Below are 25690 nucleotides of genomic sequence, written 5' to 3' on the forward strand. Positions count from 1 at the left end.
AGCTAAACCAATCATTCTCAATAGCGTCTAATATTTTAAAAGTTTTAATTCAATTTTAAAGAAAACACGTGCTTAGCACACTCTTTTATTATAGATTAATAAGCTTTTAATGTATAAGGTACAATAAAAAAAAATAAAAAAAAAGTATTTGAAAAAAGTATAAAAAATCAAACACATCGCTGTAATACGTAATTGAAACGTAAAAAAAAATATCCATTTCACGCAATGATCATAAATTTATAATTTACAAATTGTATAATTTAGCTGTAATATGCCAAATTAAATTCATTTTGAAAAATTGAGTTATTGCATAGTTAACGGATGTAGCCTATGAAAAATAATCGCTGCTTTAAAAAAATATATTTTACTTATTAACAGAATACCGAGAAGGTACAATGCGTGAATTGATAATAAAAGTCACTGTCACATTTCATTCTGACACGGTACAACGACATGAGTTTCACGTGTTTTTGAATGAAAATTGTGTATATTTAGAAAAGGGAAAAAATAAATAAAACAGTGTATATTTTATGATTGAATTGATTTTAAATACTATGTGATTGTTGTACAATTGTATATCAAAATGGTAATCACAGAGGACAAAGAAGTTGATATATTCGTAGCTAGTAAAATAGGATCTTTCAAACGTAAGTTATCGTATTAAATGTTTTATTTATTCGTACAATTTGTATTTTGTACAAATCTTTGACACGTTTTATTTCAATTGTTTTTCTTGTAGTTAGTTAATGTTGACGCAAGTGTTGGTATATAAACTTTTATTACAACAAATCTATATATATGTACTTTCTATTAAATTATATAAATCAAAACAATTGATACCAACAAAAATAATACTATAATTATTAACAATGATATTTTACAAATCTTTATATTTAATATCTTAATATAATTTAAACATTATTATCTTTTTAGATATTAAATACCACACAGATTCAACAAAAAATAACAAGAAATGCATAGAGAATTTGGTTGAAATTAAAAGCTTACAGAAGGACGATGGAATAACCTCAATGGTTTGGGGGAATGAGGAACAAACGGAAATCTTGATTGGAAAGAAAAATCAACAGGTCATACTAAAACAAAAATTTTAAATGTTTTTTTTTTTTTAAATCTTATCTCAACAAAGAGGCTTCAGTATTATCATAATCTTCACATATTCCTAACCAAACTGATCAACACAGTCAATTTCAAATATGAGATCTGACAGTGTGGATATGTATGCAAACACTTTTGCACTAACTATTCCCTCACTTTAATTTTTTTATATAAAAAAGGTATACCCTTTTCTTTACCCTATTCCTAAAGCTAATTTGCCATCAAGCTTAGGAACTAACAATACTAAGTACTGCTGTTTGGACGTAGAATATCTGATGAGTGAATGGTACCTACCCAGGCACAATGAGTGGTACCTAGCTTATACAAAGCTTTAATATGGATTGACCGATTGACAATGTGAAAAAGATTTACTATTTCTTACTCTACCAATATCTATGGATGGTTGTGACCACTCACTATCAGGTGGTACATTTGTAAAATTGCTTACCCGCTATTTTTATTTTAAGAAAACAGTCAAGCAAGCTGTTTAGACCTTACAGCTTCGAAAATAATTTATCTTTATTTGTGAATATTCCACTGCACAGCTAAGATCTCCGTCCTTTTAAAGAGAAGGCTCGGAGATTATCTTACGCTGATCCATTGCTGGATACACATAGCAGTATTTATTTGGCACATGAGACCTGGATGTATAGGATAATCCTCACTATGTTTTCTTTGAGGAGTCCCAATAGATGAAAATCCATATTGGCAGATAAAGAAATTATCTTTATTAATTATTAATAACTAAATTAATTTACTGGTGTGTGGTGTGGTGTGTTGTGTTCCGGTTTGAAGGGTAAGTAAGCCAGTGTAATTACAGGCACCAGAGACATAACATCTTAGTTCCCAAGGTTGGTGCATATTGGTGTTGTAAGCGATGGTTAACATTTCTTACAATGCCAATGTCTATTGGTGTTGGTGACCACTTACTATCAGGTGGCCCATTTGCTTGTCCATCTAACTATAATATTAAAAAAAATTAACCCACAGGTACAAGTATACAATACTCTCCAAGGCTTCACAAAAACATACACAGCGGACTTTGGTACTGGTGATATAGTCGGGCTTGGCAAACACAAGCGACGTCTGCTGGCCGCTCTTTCGAGCGGAGTGGTACAAATCTGGAGTAAAAAGGAAAATGTAGTTGTAAATACGGGTGGCAAGTTGGATAAGATGAAAGTGTGTGATCAAGACACCACATTATTCGCTACCGGTGAGTCGATCCATCATTTCACAGATTAAATAAACTTATCTATATTCATTCTATTTATATTTTTAGTAAATTTTTTTTTTAAACCTTGGTTTTAGTTTTTCAAATTGTATTACGAAAATTTAGTCACTTAATATTATGCATTTTTAACTTGTAATGTATTAACTTTTTTTTTTTTAAGTTTATTATTTATAATATTAGCTATTTAGTTATATAAGATGGATGCTGTGGTTTCCTATAATTATATATATATATATTATATAACACATAGCTGTATCACATATTGTGTGTAATATGTGATGTAAACTTTATTCCTTGTTGGAATGTGTAATAAAATAAAAATTAAATTATTGATAAAAAACCAAGAGAAAGGTTAGGAGATATAAAATTTCGTCAGAGCGTCACGGTAGCATACGCAAGCGATCCCGTGGCGCTCCTCGTTAAGACAGAAAGGGTACCGCTGGTTTTTTAGTGGGTATTCCAATGTTCGGGGCGCACTCGGCGCCTTGGACACCGGCGAGCCCCACATACGCCCCCATTGTTCCCGTGGGGAAAACGCCTAATGCGTTTTTGCAGCGTTAAGAAAAAAAGGACATAAACTTTGACATTCAATAAATTTTCAAAACAAAACATTGCCGAATTGAGTGCTTATTATATTTTATTTTATAAAAAGATATGTTTACAAAATAAGATGTATGACACTCAAATGGTGTCTGATTATTTTTATAAAGTTTTTTTTCAAACATTAAGGCGCCAGTATTATTATTATTATAAGTAAGTAAAGTGATTTCTCCTTAAGGTGGAGAAGAGAATGACCTTAAAGTTTGGCGAATTGGAGAGTCTGCTCCGTTGTTCAGTGCTAAAAACCTGCCCCATGATTGGCTGCAACTCAGAAGGCCAGTGTGGGTCTCGGATCTGACCTTCTTGACCCAGGAGCTGGTGGCTGTGTGCTCTAGGCATGGTTATGTTAGGTGAGCTTAGCTATATACCAAAATTTTTTTGTATATAAGAATATTTTCATGATATTGACAAAAGTTTTAATATTATAAAACTATTAAAACAAGACCAAGCATGTGGATAAAAAACCCTAAAGCTGTTCTGCTGTATTATGCTATAACTATAAACAGTCTAATTTTACTTCTAAAGTTCCGATTAAAAGTGCATAGACATTCAAGATGCTATTTTTTTTAAATATCATAGACCAATATCGCGTCAATTCGGCGTCAAATTTGTTTATTTGTCTTTACTACAACAATAGTTTAAATAATATATATATATTAATATTATATTAAAGGCTATACGACACAAGATCTCAAAGACGACCGGTCTGCAATGTTGAGTTTCAAATGGCTGCAACTTGTATGGCGCCTGCGTTTGATGACCGGTGAGTGAGCTAATTAATATTATGATTAGAAAATAATTGATTAATTTAAAAATTAAATACAATATTTATGATTATTATGTATTTTTGGAACATATAACAATAAATTATACTAGCATTTAATTTTAAGTAATGAGAACCATTTCAGTCACTAATAATATGTTATCGTTTTGAGAAACTGATTCCCGCTGTCATTATTAATATTAATTAATAATCTATTCATTTAAATTCAATTTACAATCGGCGACGAGAAGTAATAAGTAAAAACTTTTAGACCCCCCCCCCCCGAGCTTTTTACTAAATATATTCTAATGTTTATTAGTTACGTTTCCTTACCTAAACCACTGAACCGAATTTGATGTAATTTGGTATGTGAAGCAAGCTTGAATAACCAACAGCCCCCAATTGGGAGGCCCAACAAGTGAGCAAAGCCGCTCAGCTAGTTCGTAATATAACATTTATTGTATGTATTTACTGGTGGTAGGGCTTTGTGCAAGCTCGCCTGGGTAGGTACCACCCACTCATCAGATATTCTACCGCAAAACAGCAGTACTTGATATTGTTGTGTTCCGGTTTGAAGGGTGAGTGAGACAGTGTAATTACAGGCACAAGGGACATAAAATCTTAGTTCCCAAGTTTGGTGGCGCATTGGCTATGTAAGCGATAGTTGACATTTCTTACAATGCCAATGTCTAAGGGCATTTGGTGACCACTTACCATCAGGTGGCCCATATGCTCGTCCGCCTTTCTATTCTATAAAAAAAAAAAAAAAACAAAACTTATTCTGATATGTCTGTATGTTTTAAGACTGTTATATTCTTCTTAGACACGTATTGGTGGGATTCGGTCGCGGTCAGCTCCAGCAAGTGGACCTCAGGAGGGGGAAGCCAGACAAGGCGTACAAGGGAGCGGTGGGGGCGGTGTCGAGCGTGGTGGCGGCGGGAGGGAGAGTGATCAGCGCCAGTCTGGACCGACATCTACGAGTGCACGGGGGGGACACCAAGGATTTACTGTATAAGGTACACAAGTATAATACTGCAAACAAACTGTGTACATGTTTTTTTTGGGTGTAAATAAAAAATTATTATTATTATTATAATTACCAAAAGACAGAACTAAACGTTATGGCTCAAGAACCATATTATTTAACGGGGCACTACTCTACACTAAGAAAACACTGTCAAAGCTTGATTTGAGAATATATTTATGTAATCGTTTTTTGTTTTGTATAAAGACACTGATAATTATAATACAGATATATAAGAAATTTATGTAATTGGTTTCTGATATAAGTGAACTTGAGTTCTTGACGAGACATATACTTCTTACACCTTAATGTAGGGAGTACGCTATGATAGTCATAGAGTATATTATTTTTATTAAGTTATAATTAGAGAATACTAATTCATACTTAACTTGATTATTATACAAACGGGCCCTACACTAGGAGACATATTTTCTACCGTCATACCGGATTGAAGGATGACACAAGGGACATAACATTTCAGTACCCAAGGTTGGTGGCGCGTTGGTGATGTAAAGGTTAATATCTCTTACAGCACCACTGTCTATGAGCGGTGATTATCACTTACATCAGGTGTCCTAATTGCTCAACCGCCCAAGCTGCAGAGACAAGTGCAAGTGCATCTGCAACTATCTCCCCTCCTACACCATGTCTCAATCAATGTACTCCAATTTCCAGCAATACATGACTTCAAAGCTGACGTGCGTGCTGGTTCAAACCGCAACAACCACTCCCCTCAAGAGGGAGGATGTAGAGGTCAAAGAGGAGGACCAGGCTAAAGGCGCGGAGGTGAAGGAAGAGGACATGGATGATATATTTGAAAATATGGAAACTATTGGGTGGGTTATTAAATTATATGTTTTAATAAAAACCTATATTCAATATAGGAGTGTTACATCTTAGCCGAACCCTGACAATTGGGGATCGTGATCACCAGGAGTTGCTACAAGGCCGATCTTCTGCTATCCTAACTCCTAACCTCAACTGTGTAATATTCTAGATTATAAAATGTACAATCAGTTCGGCTTAGACCTGACTGGTGAAAACTTAGAAATTATATTATTCGCTCACCAAATCTCACTATAGTCAGTTATAACGAAAGTACAATCACAGATTCAAATCTATACAAATATTATAAATACGAAAGTATTTCTGTCCATCTGTTACAATACGTCATGGTCTTCTGTTACTAATAAGGAAGGACATAGATTACTTTATAATTTACACGTGTAAAGCCGCGGGCAAAATCTAGTCATATTTAGTCTGTAAGTCATACTTTGATTTACTCGCTGCATCATATACACGCCCATATTTCTATTGCTGTATTCCGGTTTGACACAAGTAAATCACCAGCTTATACCCAAGTTGTGTGTGTGTGGTACCTCACCATCATGTGGTCCAACTGCTTAAAATGTCTTAAAACTAAATAAAAACATTTATTTAATTATAATTACAGTGATAAACAAAGCAAGAAACGTAACGGAGATACTGGAATAACAGAAGCGAAGAAGATGAAGCCGTCAACAGAGGGCAGCACTGTAGATATAGAAGATAACAATGAAGATCCAGAGGACGCAATAGTAAAACTCTTACGCAGCACAGAGAAGCAGAAAAAGAGAATGGAAAAGAAGAAACGGGAGAAGAAAGCGAAGAGCGTGTTTCATAATGCCTAGAATAAATATTTCTATTACCAAACGTCGTTGTTACTTATGATTCTAAACCACAAAAATTTAACAAAAAGTATATTTTAAAGAATTTCAATACTTTTAATCCTATTCTCATATATATATATATATTAACAATTATATTTGAAAATTTCATATTTCAATAGACATAGACAGCCCGTAAATGTCTCACGACTATGTTCATATCCAATCCGATACATATTTAAAAATATATGACAACTTTTTTTAAATAATATTAGTTATAAAAGCCAAGAGCGTAAATTTTGCTGCCGATATAACATTGCACTAAAATGACTGTCATCTTTGTCAAGACAAAAGAAAACAATTTTTTTTTATTGTAAAATATTATAAATATACGGCCGTACTTATAAATCTATATATATTGTGAATATAAATATATATAATATTATGTTGTTTTATATATACTGATTTAAACATAATAATGAAATAGTAACAGAGTATCGTAACAGCCCGAGTATGTCCCACTACTACTCTAAAGGCCTCCTCTCCATCTTTGAGAAGGTTTTGGAGCTTATTCCACCATGCTGCTCCAATGCGAAAAATTAAATCATCTACTTTTAAAACGTCTTTATTTTCTGACTTACATCGGTCTATTGCGAAAGGAAATAGATAATAAAGATTGTTAATGTCTAGATCATTGCTAACCGCACTTATAGGGAGTCATTTGACGACATACGCTGTTAAACGGGAAATGGATAATCAAGCGTGTTAAAAGAAAGACTTATGTATATATAATCATATTTAATTCGGCGCGTGATTCTCCTTATCGGGCCATGACGGGTCACAAGCTGTCTTGACGAGATCCCAAAGCGCGTCACTGTTCGATTCCATTTCAAATGGTAGTAAAAGCTTCCGTGCTTCATTTTTCACATCTGGTTTTTACTAAGGATTATATTTGTATGTTTATCACACTATCTCGTTTTATTTTGTTATGTTATTTTAAAATCGGTCACTTAGTAATTGACACTATTATATGTAAAAGAAAAACATTTATATATGTATTGAAGAGATTTCTATTTGCAACCAAGAAGGAAAAATGATTTTAATGATAAATAAGAAGTAAACAAGTATAATCATACATAATCTAGATTTCAATATTCTTTTATTGCACTTGAAGCAATTGTTAATATTAACAAATATCTTATCTAACCTATCGTATAAAAATTACAGATAATCAAAAATTATACTAACAAAAATATCTTTATGAATAAATTTCATATTGGTTTGAGAACCTCCTTTATTGAAGTCGATTAAAAAAGGATACATCCCTTAGCAATGTTCGCTGGAGCACTGAAATCGAGCCGAATACCGGTCAACTCTTTTGCCAACTGAAAACTCTCCCTGTTAACATAAAAACAATTATTTACTCCGTCCACCGAGAATTTCAAACGACGCGTCAAGCCAACATAACATATCTCTGTCACTCCCATATTAATATACTGCCATCGAATTCGTGTAGATGCAATGAACACCCTCATCAGACATTACAGACCATTCGCACTGGAATATCAGGTTTATTACTAAATAAGGTATATATGCACCATCTTTGTTTATCTTCAATTCTTTAATAAAGACATACTTCCTTTTATTTTCTGCCAAACGATAAAAATAAAAGATTTCAGGTATTATATGTATATTTTCTTTATTGCATCAAATTTTTTTTAGGGCTTTGTACCCAAAAGGAACTTACTTAGCATTATCTAGCCGATGTTGATCACTGTCCGTGATAGTTAGACGTGACTCAAAAATAGCACACACCCGTTCCAATTCATTTCCTCTTCGAGTCAATTCGGCCATTTGTTGAGTTAACTCATTCTGGAAATTCATGATTATGTAATTAATAAAAAAATGTCTTAAGATATTACCATCAAGTGGACGGACCATTAAACACAAAAAAACCCTGATATGTTTCTATTTTATTTTTGAACCAATAAGTACATTTTTGACAACCAATAAGTCAGTAGAGTACTAAATTCAAATTTCGCTATGCTTAGTAGTCTTATGCTTGGCAGTGTAAGCAAACATTCTGAGCTAACATGGCCAAGAAGCCTGCATGTGTCAAACTAAAAACTGCAACATGTATACAACATGAACTAACCGATATTGGAGCAAAATCGAGTAACTTACTTTAAAATTTTCGCCTCTTTATAATATGATATATAACTCGTAACACAATAAAAATTGAAGATACTTTTGTGTAGCAAACAGAATGATAAGTGTTCGTAACTTACTTTGACTGCCAACTCTTGAGCGAGTTTATTTTCCAGTTCGTTTCTCTTCTTACATGCCTTTAACTGTTGTTGTCGCTTATCAATTCTGTCTGAAAAATTAAGAGCATGAACTGTTGTTCTGCCAAAGTAAGAATATTTATTATTTAATTGGATAGCTGTATATCCAATGTATAGCTGTATAGCGATATCAGTATATCGAATATTAGACAAAATTAAAATATACGTTATTCGAAACTCTTAATTCGAATTCGAAAATTTTAATGTGACAATTATGTGTATGTAAAACACCGGTGTACATCTCGGTAGTAATTACGACATATATGATTATTTACAATTAAATTTAGATATTTGAGCATGAAATCAAATATCGTCGTTTACTACTCGGAAGTTATTTTTATAAACTTAAATAAACCAAATGTATTGTCTATAAATGGTTTGACGATAAAAGCTTTGAATTAACATGACTGTAAAAGCTTAAATACATTCGAAAATAGTTTATATAGTATAATGTATATCAATTAATACCATCGACTTTTTTACAGAAAGCGTCAAATTCTTCACAAACTCGAAGGTACCACGGTTCTGACACATTCGCAGTAGTCATTTTTAAAGTATATAAATTTTTATACGTCTTAGATTTTTGTTTAAAAATAAAAATATAATAATCTTATAAGCAATTATGCGATATTCTTTTATGTTTGAATTTGAAAAACGACTTTGTTGTGTTGACTGTTGACATAAATGACATGAATTCAAAATACAATACAGTGTTGCCTGCTCAATTATTTACCTAATATATTAAATAATAAAGCGTGAAATAAACAAGATACAAGGAATGTATCTTGTTTAATTCACGTTGATATTTTGTATAAAATCAAAATATTTATAAAAATTTTATAATTTAGCTCTGCACTTTTGTATAACTCATGTAAAGTTGGATTTAAAAATAGAAGCAGAGTTAGATGATAGTGATAGTTCTCTCCGATTTCCTTATATATCAAGGAATTTAGTCCAGAAAGGTAGAAGTTAAACAAATAATATTTTGTTTCCATACTATTTAGCTAACATTGAAACGTACTATTTTTTTAAGACCTATTAATAAAATTCATAAATTGTACTAGAAACACTGAACAACTTTGCCAATACAAAAAAAAAGTCTTTTGGTGATGTAAAAATCGGTAATGAGACCATAAACCTAAATACCGGTTTTTAGCGGTAAGGAATTATTCCTTTTATTACATAAAATGCCTGATTTATATAAAATATGAAGATGCTAAAATAATATTATTCAAATAATTCTGAATGCTATTTACTATTTTCCTATTATTAAATAATGACATGTAGCTCGAAAGGTTCGTCTTATCAATTATCATTATCAGTGATAAAATGATAAGAACTATACATTGTATAATATTAACTTGAATAAAGTTTATTTGAACATTAAATTATATTTTTACTTTTCATCGCTTAACAATCGAATAAATATCTACATTGATATTAACATAAGACAGGAAAAGCAAGATAATTTCATATACCTAGTTGACGGTGGCGCTGCATATAGTCATTGAACGAAGTGATTTTGTGGCCATTTTTGTGATGGCGGCCGATATTTATAGATCGTAAGGGTGTTGTTAGTTTTCAATAATAAATGTTATAAAATGGAGGAGACAAAAGTTATTTATTATATAGACGACGAGGAGACGCCGTATCTGGTTAAAATACCGATAGCGCCTGAAAAAGTGACATTGTTGGATTTTAAGAATCAATTGAATAGACCGAATTACAAGTTTTTTTTCAAATCAATGGACGATGACTTCGGTGTTGTTAAAGAAGAAATAGTCGATGATAACGCTCATTTGCCGTGTTTTAATGGTCGTGTAGTGTCGTGGTTAGTGTCGGCAGAGGGTTCCAATCCTTCAGACGGTGCTTCTCAGTGTACCGACAGCAATGCTGGTAAAACGAAACAAAACATCCACGGAGCACCGACGGCGCCTCTCACAAGGGACACCTGCACTGACACGGATAGTACGATAAGCTCTCGACCTGGTCACAGGGCTTCGTGTGATAAATACAAATACAGAGGTCTACGGATAAACGGCCATTCCAAATATGGTAACCACGGTCTTGAGTACGAGACAGCTTCCGTTCTTAGCTCTGACTTGGACTCCACGAGCTTATTCGATAGTCAATCTGAGATTACGACAACTACAGGCAGGCATACCAACGCCTCAGTGGATAGGGCTCTTACAGAATGCAGCAGTGTGTCTCATTTGCAAGTCAGTTCAAGAAAAAGACCGCAAAGAAGACGAAAAAGGCCCCAGGTGATGTCAAGAACGTCTTCCTACTCCTCTATAACGGACTCCACAATGTCAATGCACATAATTACGGTGACTTTAAACATGGACACAGTAAATTTTCTTGGAATTTCCATTGTTGGGCAGTCTAATAAAGGGGGTGATGGTGGTATATATGTGGGGAGTATCATGAAAGGTGGTGCAGTGGCTTTGGATGGTCGTATTGAACCTGGAGACATGATTTTACAGGTAATCTATACAACCCATTATGTTGGCACAATGACTTGAACATTCTAAATATCTCTATTTTAATGAAATACTATTAGTTGTTATTCAGATAACTAAGAAATACTGCAGCCAAGTTACAATTAATTTAATTAATAAATAACTTAATTAATAATGTAAACCAAAAAGTTATTCAGTTTTCAAAATGTCAACTTAAGAGTCAGTCACCTAGCATAACAAGAGATCTGAAGCTCAAGAAGTTGCAATGTAATTTAAAAAAGAATTAGATATGTAATGTATTCTAAATTGGGTGAATATTTGATTCATAATAGTATTTAGATTAACTCAAACAATAAAACTAAATATATTGTGTTTTTTGTTACAATAAATACAATACGCTCTTACAAACACACACACACAAGTGCATTCACACAGACTCATTCATTAGATTGACATCTCTTAATAATTTACTATCATCTTAGTTGGTAATTAATATGTTTAAACTAATTGAGTAATCTTATTTTGGTTTTAGTTACATGCCATATAATAAGGTATGTATGTTATTAACTGTTGGATTACCAAATAGATAAATATTTATTATCGGTCATATGCTTATATGATTTGGTCTGAGATGACCCAGTTTTAAGAACGCGTGACTCTTAACCGATGATCGTGCGTTCAAACCCAGTCAAGCACTACTGAATTTTCATATGCTTAATTTGTCATTATAATTCATCTCGTGCTATACGGTGAAGGAAAACATCGCGAGGAAACCTGCATGTGTCTAATTTCACTGAAATTCTGCCACATGTGTATTCCACCAAACCGCATTGGAGCAGCGTGGTGGAACAAGCTTCATACCTTCTCCTCAAAAAGAGAGAGGAGGCCTTAGCCCAGCAGTGAAACATTCACAGGCTGTTACTTTACTTTATATGCTTATATATAAGATGTCGAAATGCATAGATTATGCAAAGGTATGGTGTCTTTTTCCAGTCAACTTAAGTTGATTAAACGAAACAAGATTACAACCTGAACTAATATACATAACTGGTATTAATAAAAGGGATTCGCAAAAATGAAACTGAAATTGTAATTAATACTTATCTTCCTAGTTCTTATCACATCTGTTATGTTACTTTTTTATCTGTTATGCACTGGTGATACTTGAAAATCAATAAATAATGATTCTATCTATAAATATATATAATAAACCGATGGCGACTTTATATTAAAATTTAAATCATAAAATGATTATTAACTAATACTAGTAAGGGTCTACTTAAATAAATTATGGTTTGACTTTAGATAGCAATAGAAACAGTTTGTCTACATTGAATAAAATTATCAAAGACTGCTATAGAAAAAATTAATTTTTGTTTTCTATTACTTATTTTATAACGCCCACAAAAACAAATATTTTCACGCAAACTTAAGTTAATATTAAATTGCAGGCACCAGCTAGTATTTAATAAAGATTTAGATTTCAACCCATACAAAAGAGTAAAAAGACAATATATACCGATTTATCTATTGTTAAAAAGTACAGTAGTACAGTACCAGCCTGTTAATGTCCCACTGCTGGGCTAAGGCCTCCTCTCCATTTTGAGGAGAAAGTTTGGAGCTTATTCCACCACACTGTTCCAATGCGGGTTGGTAGAATACACATGTGGCAGAATTTCAATGAAATTAAACACATGCAGTTTTCCTTACGATGTTTTCCTTCACCGTCAAGCACGAGATGAATTATAAACACAAATTAAGCACATGAATATTCAGTGGTGCTTGCCTGGGTTCGAACCCACGATCATCGGTTAAGATTCACGCGTTCTTACCACTAGGCCATCTCGGCTTAAAAAGTATTTGTCAGTAAATAATCTAAATGAACAAAATAATCTCTTAAGAAAATGCTTTTAAGCTTATAATAATAAAGTAATTTATTTCTAAATTTTGGGTACAATGAAACATATTGTGATAATGTTTAGACCAACAAAAAATCATAATATATCCTACAATTCGGCGTGCCTTTTGGCAAAGACCTACTCCAACTCCCTCTATTGTGCTCTGTCCTCTGCAACTCTAGTCCAGTATGGTCCCAAGGTGCCTAACCTTTAGGTATCGTCTTCCCATCTTGTTTTTGGGCTTCCTGTTTTCTAGACCCTTCTCTTGGGTACAGTAGAGTTAATTGCTTACTCCACTTGATTTTAACAAGCTCTATGTAATGCATATAAAAATCTTTTACATAATATGTAGAATGATAATCAATCATTTAATGCGAATAAACATTAATTATGGCTCTGCAGTTTATTACCGTAATATGTTTGATATAATAATAACACATTGATAATTAACGATCGCATAATAATTTATAATAGACAGCAGAATTATTGCTTATTACCCATGCCATGGTTTTTTGAACCATTTCTGAGATACACAAAATAAAATATGTACATATATATATATATATATATAGGAATTGTTCATTTTACATTATGTGTCCAGACATTTGAGTTTTAATAGGTAACAAACATTCAAACATAAAATGATTTGCATTTGTAAGTCTTCTGATCCTGAGGTCGTTCAAAGCCATGTGGGAGAGTTAACACTAATGCCTAAGTGAATTTGAAAAACCAAATGGTTTCGTACCTGACCTCTGGTCGTGTTGGATTTCCGTACCTTCGGATTAAAAGAGCGTGGGAATAGTGAATGCACCTCTTTTTCCGCACACGCGCAGTTGGCTAATATTCTGCACTTACAAATTACTTGTACATGTAAAACTAACGACAATGGTTCGTAGAAATGGGCGTGCGCGCATTAAACAGGTTAAATATATGCAAAGACCTGTTTAATACCATCCTTACTAATAATATAAAACCAAAAGTGAGTTTGTTTGTTACGCATTAACGTTGTAACTATTCAACCGATCATCATAAAACTATGCATACATACGTACATGTCAGGGGTATATAATCGATTAGATTTCGCCCGCGGCTTCGCTCGCGCAATAGCGGGAGTTGTTAGGTAAAAACGTCATTGTCCTTTCTTAGTGTTCAAGTTTGCTATACCAAATTTCATCAAAATCGGTCCAGTAGTTAAATCTTGAAAGTTACTTTCGCTTTTATAATATTAGTATTGATACCTTGGATCTCATTGTTTTTTGGTAAATAATAAATTTTCATTAATGGAAATACTTTTACTTTACAGGTGAATGATGTCAACTTTGAAGACATGACAAATGACGAAGCAGTGAGAGTCCTACGTGAGGTGGTACAGAAGCCAGGTCCCATCAAGCTGGTTGTGGCCAAGTGTTGGGATCCTAATCCGAAAGGCTACTTTACCATACCACGGACGGAACCTGTGAGACCCATTGACCCTGGTGAGTTAACAAAATAATTCCAATTCGTTATTTAGAAAAGGGTGAGGTTAGATTCCTATAATGTTTGTTTTTTTTTTCAGGTGCCTGGGTGGCACACACGCAGGCGCTACGCGAGGCGTATCCACCTCCCCCTCTGTCCACGCTCCCCGCTGCCTCTATCCCCGAGCGGGCCTCCGACGTGGGCTCATTACCTCCTGAACCACAATTATCTGTTGGAATGGACATGGCCCTAGTCGTGAGAGCGATGCTAAGGCCTGATTCAGGTAAGCAAAACCAAATACCGTTTCTGAAGCCGTACCATAAAATGGTCTACAACTGGGAAAAAGATGCCTCTCCCACTTTTCAAAGATAAGGCTCGGAGCTTATTCCTTTGTTCCACTAGGTGGATACTTTACTTTACTGGTGGTAGGGCTTTGTGCAAGCTCGTCTGGGTAGGTACCACCCACTCATCAGATATTCTACCGCAAAACAGCAATACTTGATATTGTTGTGTTCCGGTTTGAAGGGTGAGTGAGCCAGTGTAATTACAGGCACAAGGGACATAAAATCTTAGTTCCCAAGGTTGGTGGCGCATTGGATATGTAAGCGATGGTTGACATTTCTTACAATGCTAATGTCTAAGAGCGTTGGTGACCACTTACCATCAGGTGGCCCATATGCTCGTCCGCCTTCCTATTCTATAAAAAAAAAAAAAAAATATACTAGGGCAGCAGTTGCTACATGATGGTATCCTGACAGTTAATCCCATCACCGACAAGCATGTCACGAGCAAAAATACAAATTAAGTACTCAAAAAGTAAATGGTGCTTACTTGGATTTGAAAATAAGGACTTTAAAGTTCTTTCATATTCTCATTAGCCACACGTTGTAAGCAACGCGTGTCATTAATGACACACAAATGGTTGATTCATGTTAGTAGGGACAGCAAAAACATTATATTGTTTTATTTATTTCTTATTAAACTCGTATTTAATGAATAGATTATATTAGTTATGTAATGTGATTAAAGAGTTGTGCTTGTCTTTGCGTTGTTATATCAAGTTATATAAGTAAGTAAACAAACATTTACTTTGTAATTGATATCACATACATCACATTAAAATAGCATACTATTTAGTAGATGGTAGAGCTTTGTGGGTAGGTACCACCCACTAATCAGATATTCTACCACTAAACAGTAATACTTAGTATTGTTGCGTTCCCGTTTAAAGGGTGAGTGAGCCAGTATAACTACAGGCACGGCACGGCAGCCAGTATAAATACAGTTCACGAGCTTGGTGGCGCATTGGCGATGGAAGGAATGGTTAATATTGAGATGGTGGTGACAACTTTACATCTGGTGGCGCATTTACCTATTACATAAAAATGAAAAATGAAAACAAAATACTGTAAACTTTTGCTTCTAACCGTACAATGTTGATGAGAATAGTGTGCGAGTGAGATGGGTTTTGAGTTCACGAGTTGAGTTTTATATATTGTACGAAAATATTTGTTCTCGTAGGTTTAGAAATACGCGACCGTATGTGGCTGAAGATCACTATACCGAACGCGTTCATCGGCGCCGACGTCGTGGACTGGATACTGCAGCACGTGGCCGGCATCGCTGACAGACGCGACGCCAGAAAATACGCATCGCACATGCTCAAGGTGGAGTCAACCAAACAGTTTTAGGATTTTGTTTTAATTTGTTATATAATTGAACTGGATGCTTAATGGGCAAAGGCTTGCTGTCTTGAGGAGATATGTTTTTTAGCTTATTCCAGCTAAGCAGGTGCTAATCGTGAAATGTTGATCACAATGTTTTTCTTTATTATGATGTAGAGCTACAGGCAATTATCAGCCACAATCAAACTCTGAGGTGATTGTCGTATTCCAACCATTAGGTCACCTGGACCTGAAGATATTTACATTTATATATTATATAATAAAGTAGCAACACCCGCGGTCTCGCCAGTATCGAATTCAGTTTGCAAGTCATCCAGTTTACTGTACATAATGCCTCTTTGGGTTAAAATTTAATTTAATTAATTTTTGGAGTTTTGTATAACAATAATTGTTTATTGTCACAGGCCGGCTTCATCCGTCACACGGTGAACAAGATAACGTTCAGCGAGCAGTGCTACTACGTGGCGGGCGAGCTGTGCGCCGACCTCGCCGCCCTGCGCCTGCGCAGCGCCGACCAGGACAGCCTCGCGTCCGACACGCTCGCGCCGCTGCCCAACCCCAAGTGCGTACGCACACGCACACGCACAGCCGCAATATCCATTGATAAGACCATAGTGTTTACATCAGAGCTAATCTTTTTCTCTATCTCCGCAGCATGATGGGTCCCGGATACATGCCGTACGCAGGGTCGTACGGCTACCAGCCGATACCCTTCAAGTATTCCTCATGTGTCACCAGCGAGCATACCATATATGGGTAAGCGTCATGGTTTCTAAATCTTATGTGAGAATCACAAAAAAATAATTAAAAACAAGATTCGATGTCAGCAGCGAGTTTACTGGTGGTAGGGCTTTGTGCAAGCTCGTCTGGTACAACCCACTCATCAGATATTCTACTGCAAAACAGCAGTAGTTGATATTGTTGTGTTCCGGTTTGAAGGGTGAGTAAGCCAGTGACAAGCACAAGGGACATAAAATCTTAGTTCCCAAGGTTGGTGGCGCATTGGCTATGTAAGCGATGGTTGACATTTCTTACAATGCCAATGTCTAAGGGCGTTTGGTGACCACTTACCATCAGGGGGCCAATATGCTCGTTTACTGGTGGTAGGGCTTTGTGCAAGCTCGTCTGGGTAGGTACCACCCACTCATCAGATATTCTACCGCAAAACAGCAATACTTGATATTGTTGTGTTCCGGTTTGAAGGGTGAGTGAGCCAGTGTAATTACAGGCACAAGGGGCATAGAATCTTAGTTCCCAAGGTTGGTGGCGCATTGGATATGTAAGCGATGGTTGACATTTCTTACAATGCCAATGTCTAAGAGCGTTGGTGACCACTTACCATCAGGTGGCCCATATGCTCGTCCGCCTTCCTATTCTATAAAAAAAAAAAAAAAAAAAAAAAAAAGAACAAGTATAAACTTACAACCATCATTACCAGATTACACAGGGTTAGTAAGTCTTTTACGGGACAATGTACACGCTTTTATAACAGGACCCCATAAAATATTCAATTGTAAAATTTAAAAGAATTGTTAAGGAATGCTTGTGTGCTAAAGGATATTTACACAACCAATGACTTTTAAGATGATTGCACACCTTAGGAATGAAACGATCGACTCCAGGCCATTTCATTTAAGAATACAATTCTATATAATATAATTGAGTAAAAAAAATCTCGCCGAGTCTCTTTCGCAGGTTCTTCTCAAACCTGTAATATTTGTTTCCGAACCGTCGATAGATTTTTGACAACCAATAAGTGTATTGTTTCTAAATTGAATAAAGATTTTTAACTTTGAATATCAATCATGTTACAGATACAATCGAGAAGAAAGCGTCCTGTCGGGTAGTGGGGGTTCGAGTGCCGGATCAGATCATCTTACTGCAAAAGAGCCAACGGGTAATTATATATTAATAAAATTTATGAATCTACACTTAACTTACGATCAATAATAGTAAACGAGGCAGCTAAAGCATTTATTGTAACAACAAGTTAACACTGTAACTTGATTAATTGTTAACAGGTAAATAATACCTGTTATATAAAATAAATTATATGTATGTATTTTTTTTGCTAACCATACTTTTCAAGTTTCTTTCTACATCACCACCATCTCGTGTCAATTTCAAAAGAGAAAAAAAAATATAGAATTATTAGAACTCGGGATGCTCCACATTCTGCACGGTTACTACTAGACCAATATTAATTATATAATATGTTAAAGGTAACTTAAAACTCATCCATTTTTTAATTTAATTTTCAGCAGCGACCCGTGAAAACGAAGTGAAGTCAACGTCGAGCGGGTCCGGCGCCAGCGTCGTCGCGGACGGCGGTGGCGGCGGCACGCGGCGCTCGCACTCGCACTCCAGCGGCTCCGACCGCGCCAACGACCGCCCCGTGCTGTTCCTGTAACGGTCAGTGACCCCGACACTCGCTCAGCCTTACGCTCGCACTCGCACTCCAGCGGCTCCGACCGCGCCAACGACCGCCCCGTGCTGTTCCTGTAACGGTCAGTGACCCCGACACTCGCTCAGCCTTACGCTCGCACTCGCACTCCAGCGGCTCCGACCGCGCCAACGACCGCCCCGTGCTGTTCCTGTAACGGTCAGTGACCCCGACACTCGCTCAGCCTTACGCTCGCACTCGCACTCCAGCGGCTCCGACCGCGCCAACGACCGCCCCGTGCTGTTCCTGTAACGGTCAGTGACCCCGACACTCGCTCAGCCTTACGCTCGCACTCGCACTCCAGCGGCTCCGACCGCGCCAACGACCGCCCCGTGCTGTTCCTGTAACGGTCAGTGACCCCGACACTCGCTCAGCCTTACGCTCGCACTCGCACTCCAGCGGCTCCGACCGCGCCAACGACCGCCCCGTGCTGTTCCTGTAACGGTCAGTGACCCCGACACTCGCTCAGCCTTACGCTCGCACTCGCACTCCAGCGGCTCCGACCGCGCCAACGACCGCCCCGTGCTGTTCCTGTAACGGTCAGTGACCCCGACACTCGCTCAGCCTTACGCTCGCACTCGCACTCCAGCGGCTCCGACCGCGCCAACGACCGCCCCGTGCTGTTCCTGTAACGGTCAGTGACCCCGACACTCGCTCAGCCTTACGCTCGCACTCGCACTCCAGCGGCTCCGACCGCGCCAACGACCGCCCCGTGCTGTTCCTGTAACGGTCAGTGACCCCGACACTCGCTCAGCCTTACGCTCGCACTCGCACTCCAGCGGCTCCGACCGCGCCAACGACCGCCCCGTGCTGTTCCTGTAACGGTCAGTGACCCCGACACTCGCTCAGCCTTACGCTCGCACTCGCACTCCAGCGCGCTCGTGCCAATGACATGACATGACAATTTATAAGTATTTTTGAAAAGAGATTGTGTAATGAATAGAATACGTGGATGTTATTAAATATTTGCGGCTTTAAATCCAATTACTTCTTAGTTAACCTTTGTATAAATTATAAAATAATTCTACTTGTATTTTTTTTTAATCTGTATATTTAATTTTTTTATTTGCAGGACAAAGTTCTGAAGCGTCCGCCACTGCCAAATAATTATAGGAATTAACGTACGTATTAAATGTTATGAACAATACTATACATTGTATGATAATTATTATAAGTAACGTCATCGGACAGATGTAACCACGTAATGGACCAGTGATATATATGATTGATATCATGACGTGGAGTGACGACGGTGTGCGTTATGCATTAGAAACAACCGACATTTTAATTTATTTTAAATTTAAAATAAAAAATTATTAATTTTATATATTTTAGAATTAACACTGTTTTTTTTTTTTTTGTTATTTCAATATTTTATAGTGATAATGTTTGCATGCGCATTTCATACGTATTTCTATTTTTGACATTTAATTTTGTTAATCGGTAAGTTTTTAAAATGTGATCAGACTTTTAGTATATTCCAATGACAGGTGTAGGAAAGATAAACTACACTACAAATAGCTCTTGGTTAATTACTGATGGTAGGGCATTGTGTAAGCCGGTCTGGGTAGGTACCACCCACTCATCAGATATTCAACCGCCAAACAGCAGTACTTGTTATTGTTGTGTTCCGGTTTGAAGGGTGAGTGAGCCAGTGTAATTACAGGCACAAGGGACATAACATCTTAGTTCCCAAGGTTGGTGGCGCATTGGCGACGTAAGCGATGGTTAACATTTCTTACAACCATCAGGTGGCCCATATTCTCGTCCGCCAACCTATACTATTTAAAAAAAAAAACTACACCGATATTGATTGAAAACACCATTTTATCACAATGAATACCACAGGTAATTTACTCGACAATCTCGTTTCGTCCAATGATGTCATTTCAAGATCAAATTTGTTTATATATCTACTCCTGTCATTGGTATCGACTATATATAATGTAATTTTTTACAATTGTGATTGTGCCATTGTTTATTATATATATTTGTATAATTTGAAAATATCCTTAATACATATACGTGACATGATAATTTCAATTCATTTTATAACAAAACAATTATGTATGTTTTTAAAAATGTATTTAAAATCGATCTTATGTACTATTGTATACTATCTTTTAATATAATTTGACGTAACTAAAACATATTGCTAACTCTTTCTAATATATGGGAATTTTTTTTACCCCCTATCGTTAAATGGGGGTAAAAAGTTGGTTAAGCTAGTAACGTTTTAGCTCATGTCAAATTAGGTTAGTTACATTTTGTGCAAAAGGATTAACAAGCGGGTCAGCACGATTGGACGACACTCCCTTTTTACGCCTGAAATATTGAAGGGAGTCGAAATGTTAAATGAAACAAAGTAAATGCTTTCCACCATTTTTATATAATTTTAATTATTTGATACAATTAATTGATTAAATAATTAGATTATCATAAAAAATGCTGTTCTAGGTTATATACAAAGTAATAAATATTTAGCAAACGTGATTGAATAACGTGAAATATTTGATAAGCGCCATCTATCGGTACGAGTTTTAACATACTTACTTAAATGCTTTTTTGTAAGATTTAAATGAAAGAGCTTTCATCCATTGATCGCAGTAAATATAAATATTTTTAAATCAATTAAAAGTGTAATCATTTTAATTTGGAATTAATAATTACGTAGAAACGATTGGCTTGACGAATCGATATACGAGCGGAAAAGTCGAATTGAAATTTATTACATACAAAAACATAACATTTATCAAATCAAAAACAAAATTACCCTAACCTGATAAGAGCAATCCATAAAAAAATAATTCTTTTTCGTAAATATATATTGTAATACATATATAATAATGAAATTGTCACCGTACTCCATTATTATTTTTACCTTCAATATAAACAAACTCCGTAATAAGTTATGTCAATTACATTTATTGCACTTGTTATAATGCAATTTCTTATTTATCTGACGAAAATCATCAGCATTTATATCAGCTTGAGGGTATAACCCTGAGGGAGCAAGTTTATTTACAGGCACAAGGGACATAACGCCCTAGATCTCATTGTTGGTAACGCATTGGCGATGTAAAGGTTTTTTTGGTTCCCTTCAAATTTATGACCCCTTAGGGCGTGCTTCTATATAACTACTAAAAACCGAAGCTTTTTTTTATTGGGACGCTTTCGAATGACGCCCCGTCTATGATACCAGTAAGCTAAAATTAATTATTCCATGAATATAGTAACTCGACACACATTGAAGTATCTATGTTAAAACAATCATAACAGAAGAATATATTTGTATTATATAATAAAATACTCTCGTTACATAAAACAGGACGTGACTAAACCGATTTTGATATTATTGACGCCAATTATTAGTTAACGTAGCGACGCCATATATTTTAGTCTTTAGTGTACAATAAATATAATTGTATTCTAGTAATTGTGAATAGTTTTAGTGTTAATGTTAAATATATAGAGGACGTAAGCATGGACGCCAGGTAGGTGCTCTAGATATAGTATTTATCAAATGGAAAGTTGTATTTTTAATTTCTGACGTCAATTCGAAATGTAAACGTTCAGAAACTGTCTTTCAATATCTAATCTTTCAAATATATAACCTGTGACGTATAATTTTAATTATAAATACTACATAAATTAACAAGTATTTTTTTTTAGTATTTATGATTATTTATTATATATGATTTACGTTCGAATTTTCGTCAGAAAATAATATGAGTCGGATTTAGAATGTAGTCGGATTCTATTTTTCATACAAATAATATTACTCCCTTAAAACACTTTTGGACACCTTTAAAGAGGTATATTATTTTGACACCGCATTTCATTTACATTCTAATGGATCAAAATAATGGTCCTCTAAAATATCGTTTAATTTCAAACAATGACTCCAGTGTTCATTATACGTTTATAAACAGCTAATACTCAATTTATTTTTATTTATAATAATGATAACCACTTATATTTATATAATTTAACATAAACGCTAAAATATTTTAGATTAAATTAATTAAAATATATTTAATGTTTTGTATGAGGGTTGATATGACAAGACAGTTTTAATGGGGAGTTTTAACTATTATAATGGTATTCGGGGAGATTGAATAACACGGTGAATGGCAATACAGTGCAACGATTAATTAATTTATTCTAAAATTTGGCTTTAATAATTTTATTACTGGATTATATTTCAATGGCAGGACGAGTAGAGATTAAGCAATCATTGAATTTAAATATTTCATGCACCTTTGATTTGCTGTATTATGTATTACAATAAAAACAAAAATACCATAGACTATTTAGATATCCGACCAATGATATCGCGTCAATTCAAGTTGTCTATTCATCTCTATTCCTCGCAGTGCCGGCTCTGGGTCAGAGTGAGATAGCTATCACTCTACGTGGCAGGGTAGCAAGGCGCGAAAAGGTAAACAGAAAATCCACGTGGTACATTGTCGTTGTTCGATATTCATTTATGTGGCAATTATTTATATAATATGTGAAGTGAAAGCGTCACCTAAAGGGCACTGAAAGGCAATCTCGCTTAATTAAGATCAAGGACCGGCGTTGTGTCTGCCATTGAAATCGTATATTCAAACAACAGAATCAGCGCAGTTTTTTTTTTTTGATATACACGATATAACAAAATCATAAAAAATAGTTGTTGAAATAAATTTAAATTATTCGATAGTAATAAAATAATTTCTTCTAAATGACACGACAACGATGAGAAGATGATTGTTTAAATTGGCTGTTTTAATTTTTTTTATTTTTAAATGCAATAAACACAGATTAAAAATCCTTATCAATGTAATGACAGAGCAACTGTTAAAAAAGGTTAAGGTAATGTTCGGTGAGCTTTATTTTAAAAATAATAGGGCACACTTATAAAAGAATGTATACGTAGAGTTGATTGAATCGGAATTTATGTATGAGGGTAATAATGTACTTGTATTTAATATGTACTAGTTTTAAGTAACGTAGCTATAAAAAAAATATTTATGATTTTTCTTTTAGTACTCTGAATTACGCCCTAAAGCCTAGTTATATTGTATAATCTGTAGATTAAAAAAAAGTATTTATATGTTATTTTAAAATTAGTTCGAACATATCAAGTTGCTTTTAGCCATATTGGAATGCAGTAGAGATTTATTTTAATTGATTTTTTTCTCTATCCTGTGCTAGTACATTAAAATCAGTGACGTCACAATTAATATTAATAATTAACAATTGAAATTATTTTAATTTCATTTGTCACTGAAAGCACAAACAGTACGGTGTTAAATTCGTTAAATTTATTCTTAGTATCACGTATCCCATTTGTATGCGCCATATTGAATATTGTATGTCTATACAAAATCTATAATTTTTAATTTTTGTCTATTTTCTAGTCCCCGAAGGCTTTCTTCCCTACGAACTTTCATTATTATAGAGTATGCAAATTCAGAGTATTTTAATTTTGTGTTATGCAATATAATTTCACAGACTAATGTAATTTTTTTTATAGATTATTTATTTATCATCCGAATAACTTCATGTGCAATCACTTCGAATGCAAATAATCTTTTTTCGTAGAAAAATGTAATTTTGTCATTGAGATTTGGTATTATAAACAGAAACTAATGTTTTTATAAGTTCTTAATCTAATCGTAATTAATTTTTAGATAGTTTGATATTTAAGGTAAAATCCATTAAAAGTTTTTTTATATTAAGATTAGTCCCGACTTCGTATCGATAAAATAATTGTTTTATTCATTTTTGTTAAAAAAGCCTGTGATCGCAGCGCCACCTACCGGGTCCAATCTAAATCATCATGGAACCTACCCCACCCACCTAAACACATGTAAAATTTAATTAAAATTGTTCCAGTTGTTTAGGAGTTAAGTGACATATATACACACGTACAGATACATGTGCCTCAAAGAATTAAATGAATAAAAACTATTATATAATCAACAAAGGTTTTATATTATGTTCCGTGTTGAATTGCATACTTTATAATAATGGGTGTAAAATAAGCGTGTAATGGCCGACCTCGGTCGCGGATTGATAACAAATATTTTTAGATTTTGTATAACATATTGAAAAATGTATTTTTTAAACATTTTTTTTTATATTGTAAATAGATAATGATTATTTCAACGATTTTATTTCATAATACTCATACGGTCACATTAAAACGCATTTATTTTTCATTTTGTACGCCGCCATTTTGACATTAACATTTTAATGTTTTGAAAATGGCGGGAATACTGTTGTGATACTGTGGCAGCCTAAATTATTAAGTTGTGTATTTTTTTATGTATAATATTAATAATTGTCGTTATTTTTTTTGAGATAATTTTGATGGGCGATGTTTATGACGTGTAATTTTGAATAAACAAATAGCAATTTGTAATTTAATATGTTGTTTTATTAATTAACTTAAACCCAATTCACATACGATTTTTTAATCCAAAATATTTTACTTTAGAAATTTGATGTGGACATTTGCGTTACAAACATATCGGCTTTGATTATTATTAATTTATGTGTATATCATGTTAATATGCACCTGTGTATGGCGATAAGGACCAAATTAGATGAACCCGTGATTGTTTCATAAACTTTTAAGAAGCCGACATCTTCCCTTACTGGATGTAATATTCAAAATGAGCCGTTAGTAACATAGATCTAGATGCAAGTAGATTTGATAGAAAATTAAAAAAAAGTGCTCATGTAGTGCTCATCTGACATAAAAGCTCTTTTCGAATCAAATATAAACGTAATCACTGGCAAGTTCATTAAATAAAACTAAGCCACGTGCCGCAATAACACGACGAATGTTCATTTTTGAGTACACAGAAGCGATTGCGCTTCACGCATCAACGAAGGTTCATCAAAATTACTTATTACAGTTTGATTATTATTTAGAAATTTATTGATAACCGTTATTACGTTTTTCTTAACTTATTTAATTCGCAACGCTAGACGTCATAAACTATTATTTAATGTTAGGTTTTTTTACT

General features: G+C 34.6%; 3 protein-coding genes across 4 annotated transcripts; 2 read left to right on the forward strand and 1 right to left on the reverse strand.

Annotated features, from left to right (window-relative positions):
• The first annotated feature begins 445 nt into the window (after positions 1–445).
• Positions 446–6466, forward strand: LOC126779559 (WD repeat-containing protein 74). Its single transcript, XM_050503661.1, has 8 exons — positions 446–647; positions 934–1088; positions 2107–2329; positions 3126–3297; positions 3621–3710; positions 4534–4726; positions 5410–5570; positions 6188–6466. The coding sequence occupies exons 1-8, from the start codon at positions 584–586 to the stop codon at positions 6402–6404; spliced, it is 1275 nt and encodes a 424-aa protein (XP_050359618.1). The 5' UTR covers positions 446–583; the 3' UTR covers positions 6405–6466.
• Positions 6467–7158: 692 nt separating this feature from the next.
• Positions 7159–9375, reverse strand: LOC126779662 (uncharacterized). The gene is made up of 5 exons (XM_050503816.1): positions 9194–9375; positions 8669–8757; positions 8128–8252; positions 7702–7778; positions 7159–7309 (listed from the first exon to the last, which is right to left on the reverse strand). Exons 1-5 carry the CDS (start codon positions 9270–9272, stop codon positions 7179–7181), a joined length of 501 nt encoding a protein of 166 aa, XP_050359773.1. The 5' UTR covers positions 9273–9375; the 3' UTR covers positions 7159–7178.
• An 843-nt stretch (positions 9376–10218) lies between these two features.
• LOC126779490 (segment polarity protein dishevelled homolog DVL-3) lies at positions 10219–25079 on the forward strand. 2 transcript variants are annotated; one of them, XM_050503511.1, is made up of 9 exons: positions 10219–11211; positions 14389–14560; positions 14641–14823; positions 16062–16207; positions 16630–16787; positions 16880–16981; positions 18040–18122; positions 18487–18637; positions 19741–25079. In XM_050503511.1, exons 1-8 carry the CDS (start codon positions 10327–10329, stop codon positions 18633–18635), a joined length of 1878 nt encoding a protein of 625 aa, XP_050359468.1. In that variant the 5' UTR covers positions 10219–10326; the 3' UTR covers positions 18636–18637; positions 19741–25079. The 2 variants fall into 2 exon arrangements, with proteins under 2 accessions (XP_050359468.1, XP_050359469.1); XM_050503512.1 differs by having other exon boundaries at positions 18490–18637.
• Positions 25080–25690: the final 611 nt, after the last annotated feature.

Source organism: Nymphalis io, chromosome 29 (genome assembly GCF_905147045.1).
Source record: "Nymphalis io chromosome 29, ilAglIoxx1.1, whole genome shotgun sequence".
In the NCBI taxonomy this organism is placed as follows: Eukaryota; Metazoa; Arthropoda; class Insecta; order Lepidoptera; family Nymphalidae; genus Nymphalis; species Nymphalis io.